The 6,000-nt window shown below is 49.3% G+C and overlaps 1 protein-coding gene across 1 annotated transcript in view; it reads right to left on the reverse strand.

The window, feature by feature from the left end:
- KL (klotho) overlaps positions 1-5,049 on the reverse strand; it is a gene marked incomplete at both ends in the record, with an annotated part of 55,651 nt that extends 50,602 nt beyond the window's left edge. The window contains 3 exon segments of the mRNA XM_082014723.1: positions 3,519-4,316; positions 4,320-4,344; positions 4,814-5,049. Coding sequence (XP_081870849.1) covers positions 3,519-4,316; positions 4,320-4,344; positions 4,814-5,049 — 1,059 coding nt within the window.
- Between the last annotated feature and the right edge of the window lie 951 nt (positions 5,050-6,000).

The following is a 6,000-nucleotide window of genomic DNA, read 5'->3' on the forward strand; positions in this document are numbered from 1 at the left end:
GCATCCCTCAATAACAAAGCAAGGATGCATCCATAAAACATTTTTTCTTAGAAGTTTTTTTACACTATTCTTATTTGCTCTTTATAAAAAAAAGTCTCTTACTCTGTCCATTTAGCATCTGTTATGACTCACTTGTGGAAGTTAAGAAAAATGAAACATAATTGAAAAATTCAGTACAATAAGATGAAATCCATTCAAGCTAAATTTAAACATCATTATTCAGATCAAATTTCATTGCCTTGTTTTCACCAGCCCTGAATTGAACAACCTGAATTGGATCAAACTGTTGTTTGATTATTTATTCAGATAATAAATAACTCACTCAAAGACAGGCCCCAAAATCCACATTGATATCTGTTGAATTTTAAAGAACTTCAAGGAAATTATTTAGTCTTTCAATGTAATTAGCATCCAGTTAAATAAATTAGTAGACATCAGCTTTCACTAGCCATTAAGCTTTCCACTTACAAGGGTCTTTGGTTTGAATAAATGCAGAAAGAAGACGCTTAAAACTGTATATTGTAAATAAGAAAAAAAAGTCAGAAAACTTGCATATTAAGAGTTAGTCTGCCCATTTGCTAAGAACCAAACATTTATGACAACATGTTTCATCTTTTAAAAAGCAAACATGTTCTGCAAGCTCAATTTCCCTGGGAAAAAAAAAGAGAGACAAGAATGCCACAAAGAAGTAAAAACAATTTGGAAGAAACCTGGTACCAGACCTTTTGGGTAATGTAAGACAAAGCACCAAAAGGTTAGGCAGCTGAAAGGGGTTTTTTTGTGGGGGTTGATACAACCATATCTTTTCTGGTGGGCCTATGAGGACTGTATCTCCTGGCAGCACTGTCTGGTGCTGCCCACATCCTCCAGGTTATGTGATGAAGCCGTACTATTATATATTCTTCTGATCCAAATGAAGGCTGAGTGTGCTCCTGAGATCAACTGACCAAACTCACCTACAAAATTATATGCAATCTAAAGACACACATTAAAGAACATTATTCAAGTTGCAAAGTCAATCACTCAAGAATTATGTAAGAGAAGAAATGAATTTGCATGTGGAAATGTAATTCACTCCTTACAATATGTGGTATGACTTAATCTTTCATTACACGCACACTTTTTCTGTGGATATCGGGCTGTGTAGTCAAAGAAACCATACTGTGTAGCTTCCTACTTCATTGCTTGCACAAGTCAATAGGTTTAGTATCAATAAGCTACGGAGATGTAAGAAGGAAAAGGAGGATCTCAGGGTTAAATCTGTTCAGTTCTCTGTCCTGAAGAGTTAGGCTCTATCTCTTGCCTCTTCTGAAGACTCCTACCTGGAGGAATCAGGGATGGGAGCTCTTCTGCATAAACTGCACATCCCTTATTTTCTCTATGGGTGATTTGAGTTTTGGGGATCTGACTTGTAGAAGAGCTGAAAGTATAATATAACCGACCAGTATGGTAAAAATATCACATGCCAGGAAAAGAGCACTAAAAATCAGTGGACACGTCAGGTCTTAATTGCATCTGTGTTTCAGTTCCTCATTCATGAAATGTGGAAAAAATGATACCTTGCTGCCTTACATTGTTGTGTAAAAAGAAATGTCCACTAATTGTGAAAACCCTGAATGACAGTCACTAGGACAAAACTAATCCTGAGGTTCTGTCACTAACCAAGTATTGGTAGACTTTCCTGGTTTAATGATCCTTTTTACATGGCGTAGGCAAGTCTGTGCCTCAGTTTCTCATTTGTTAAATAGAAAAGCACCTTCCTTCTCCATAGGGCTTTTATAAGAACAAGCATACGCTTGAGACTACGAGGGACTCAGATACTCTGGCGATGTGGGATATAAATATTCAAGACAGCACTATATAAAAGCCAAGGACAAAAGAGGTGTTCATCTTTATTTGTCTGTTCTCAGAGCCCTGTATTAATTCAGGTCTGAAGTGACAAATTCAACAAAGGGCAGAGGGGAGAACCACACAGAATGTGAACGGACTCATTAACTGTCCACTTTGCGCAGCAAAGGAGGGGCTTTAAAGAGAAAATAAAGTGACAGGTAACATTAAAACTCCACCTCAGCAAGCCTACAACCCTTGGAGTTGAAGGATTCCAAGGTCTGACAACCTGAGTGCTCAAATTTGCAGCTTTAATGATTTCTTTTGCATAGTAACTGTAGGAAGACAGAGAAATGGAGCTTCTCCCCAAGTCCTGCACCCTGGGCACGAAGCTGGCAGCCCTTCTGCGCAGCCCCATTGCCTTCAGAGTAACTATGCAAAGTATAGCAAATAACTCACTGCCAACTATTCAGTGACCATGTGAAAAGTGTAACGGTCATTATAGGTGATGAAGCCCTGGTGCAAAATTTGGGGCTAAACCTGCAAGTGCTGCTGAAATTTAGGAATAACTTTAACCATAAGCAGACTCACTTAGTTCAGTGAACCGTACAAGCACAGCGTGAAACACAGTCAAGTACACCTTAAGGTAGTAAATGAAGGGTTCAAAGGTTTCAGGACCAGGAATTTAATCTGAATTTTTACCCACATCTTCCCCACCTGTATTTTCTCTTGAGTTACTTGTAGCACTAAACAATACATGGGTAATGCAGGAAAGGGGCAAAAAGTTGACTAAGACATGCGTCAGGTGTTTTCTCCGTGTTCACATCTCATATATGATACTCATTAGGATAGAACTCCTGCCAGTAAGTATACACTGAGCAGACAGACATTAGCAGAGTTTGTGAATATGTCTTAAGGTACAACAGATCACACCTTAATGGCCACACCATTTCAGTTAGACAGGCTGGATCCTTTCCCCTGTCACTGAAAGGATTTTTACACACTTTTGCTTAATTGTCCCTGAGAATCCACAATGTTTGCTTCCAGCAATCATTACAATCACACCATATGTAGATACACTGCGTAAAAATTATGTCTAGCAAAATACTTACGCCTCTAAGTAGATTAGCTTGGGAGCAGAGGGTCTTTTTTCCCAAAAAAGTGTTCACATTGCCAAAAAGAACCCCACCCTGTGTCAAGAAAATCACTCAGTATGACATTTCAGCCACTTCTACCATCTCCATTAACTCAGTCAGATTTTTTTATCAAATGCATGAATTCTCTTTACAGTGATATTAAGCATCTCCACAGTAACTTGAGTAAGCCAGCGCTGGGCTGGCACAGCCGAATGCATCCACTCACCCACCCAGAATGGCATTCGCAAGCGCTGGCAGCAGGATTGAACGTTTCTGCAGAACACAGAGCGCGCTTTAACTCGGCATTTTTCCACTAACTTGAAGTAACTGCAGATACAAAGTTCTTGCCTCCCATCTCTGAGCTTTGCCACCTTTAGCCCATAAGGCAGCTGCCCACACGCGGTTGGGCACATCGATTCGGTTTCCGCTGCTGTAGGCCGACCAGGGAACAGGGGCACACAACAGGGCAGGCTGAGGGCAGCCTCCGCACCCTTCCCCTTGGCATGACCCGGGCACCAAGGAGCCACTGGGTCCATTCCCGCCGCCCGCCATTACCTGGAGCAGGTGGTGGGCCGCCTGGTAGCCAAGGCGTGGGCCTCCCTGCACGCCGGGTGGCAGCCGGCCCGTGCCGTAGCCATGCCAGGCCACCACGTAGGGGTTGTCCATGGTCAGCCAGTAGCGCACCTGCCCGCCGAAATGCCGGAAGCAGAGCTCGGCGTAGTCGCAAAAGAGCTGGGGCAGGACGGGGCTGGCCCAGCCGCCGTAGGCGTCCTGCAGGCCCTGCGGCAGGTCCCAGTGGTAGAGGGTGACGACGGGCTCGACACCCAGCTCCCGCAGGCGGCCCAGCAGCCGGCGGTAGTGGGCCAGCCCGGCGGGGTTGAGGGGCGCCGTGCCGTTGGGCAGCAGCCGGGCCCAGGCCAGCGAGAAGCGGTAGTGGGAGACCCCCAGGCGCCGCAGCCCCTCGGCGTCGCGGTACAGGTTGTTGTAGCTGTCGCTGGCCACGTCTCCGCCCGCCGGCCCCGGCGGGGCGGACCCGGGCGGCGTGGCCGGGCGGTGGGCGAAGGTGTCCCAGATGGAAGCGCCTTTGCCGCCCTGGCGCCAGCCGCCCTCCGTCTGGTAGGCGGCGCTGCCTGCCCCCCAGAGGAAGCCGTCGGGGAAGGTGTCGTGGAGGAAGAGCTGGTCCTGCGGGTAGGGCAGCCGGGCGAAGCGGGACCAGGTGCCCGCGCCCTGCCCCGGAGCCCCGAGCAGCGGCCGCCCCAGCAGCAGCAGCAGCAGCAGCAGCAGCAGCAGCAGCGGCGGCGGCGGCGGCGGCGCGGCGGGGGCCATGCTCCCGGAGGGGCTCCGCGACGGCGGCTACCTTCTCCCAGCCCCCCGCCGCCCCCTTTTATCTCACCTCGCCTCTCCACCCCCCCCTCCCCCGCCCGCCCCGGTGGGCACGGCTATTAATAATTACCTCGGAGCTGCCCTCCGCATCCTTACCGCCCGGCTCCCTCGGGGAGAGCTGCCTCCGGAGGCGGGATTCCGAGGGGGTGAGACGGGGCGGGCGGGGAGGTGAGGGCGGCAGCGAGGCGGGGGCTCCTCGGGGGAGAGCTGGACCCCGTCTCACCTTCGAGATGGTAGTTGTCACCCCCCTACAGCTCCTTAGGGCGGAGATCCCCGTCCGCGGGTGGCAGGGGCGGCCCCCGCAGCCCTCCGCCCGCTCCGCCGGGCGCCAGCACCTCGCTGGGTCTCCGATGCCTCCCTCGGAGGCGGGACCCTCGCCGCTTCCCTGCACTCCTTCCCCGAAACGGCTTTTCTGAGGAGTCCACGGAGAGACTCGACGGCCGGATCCATCCCCTCTGAGGAGCTACGCGCAGCCCCCTTCCCGCCCCCACCGCCGCAGGGCCGCCGTCGGGGGCCCGGGGGCTGGCGGGCAGCGGTCCCTGCGGCGGGGCCGAGGGGATGGAGCGATCCGCGGCGGGGGGAAAGGCGAGGAAATGTTTTTTCCTTCACCCAGGATTTCCTTCGTGCTACCTTGGCGCGAGACATCGCATTTGCGATCTCTCGTGTAACAGTGATTAAAGAGGAACTCGTGGGCCAGGGACATCATACACTCACACACACCCCCCCAGTAATTCATGGACTGTCACCTCCCAGTAATAACACTTGTTCTCTGGAGTAGCAGGTTTGTATATTTGCTTGTTTACCCCATGCAAAACAAGTTCCAATTAGAAATGCCTCACAGATCTTTACGGGGAGGAAACAAATCGAGCTAAGTTTCATTATTGAGTTAACACTTTTTAACGGATTGAGTGGGCGTGATGCATGGACCTCTCTTTAAAGGCAGGTCTGGGGCTGATGTTCTCGTTTCCTTCAAAAAAAAAAAAATCGACCAGGGCTGCGAAGCAAGAACTAGCTCAACAGATTGCAAAAACCTGGTGTCAGATGTGTGGACTCTTAACACGAGGGACATCTAAGAATAAAACACATCTACTAGATCAGCTGTTAAGGACAGGGAGATGTTCCCAGGAGATAAAGTTGTTGTCTAACTACAGAATGAAGGCATTTAGATAATTTCATTATATTTTTAGAAAATAAAATCCCTCGGGGGAAAATTATAGGTAATCGCTAATGAGTTGATGGATTTAAGCGCCAAGTGCAACCTGCTGAAGGTTTCCTCTAGTGCGCAAACTGGGCTGTCACGCCTCCGGGGTGCAGACAACTTCTACCTTTTCTGCACTGATTCAGTTTGGCTTCAGGTGTTTTGTGGTGTTTAAGGAAAAGACCAAAGATGTAGAGTACAGGATTGCAGTTAGTCTTCCATTAGTGGTGATTAATTTATTCTCATGTAAGAGAGATGAAGCTCCATCGGCACCTCTTCCCTAAGGGAAGAAGTTTGTGGGGTAAGAGCAGGGGGGTGACAGGCCCAGTACCACGGCTGGTCATCGGCTTCCACAAATGAGTTTGCTATACAGTCCAACAAGCTGATGAAATTTATTACAGTCTAAGTAAATGACAGCTTGAGCTCCAGCGACGGAGCTGCAGCAACAGAGCTGGG

Source organism: Phaethon aethereus (genome assembly GCF_964289735.1).
Source record: "Phaethon aethereus genome assembly, chromosome: 1".
In the NCBI taxonomy this organism is placed as follows: Eukaryota; Metazoa; Chordata; class Aves; order Phaethontiformes; family Phaethontidae; genus Phaethon; species Phaethon aethereus.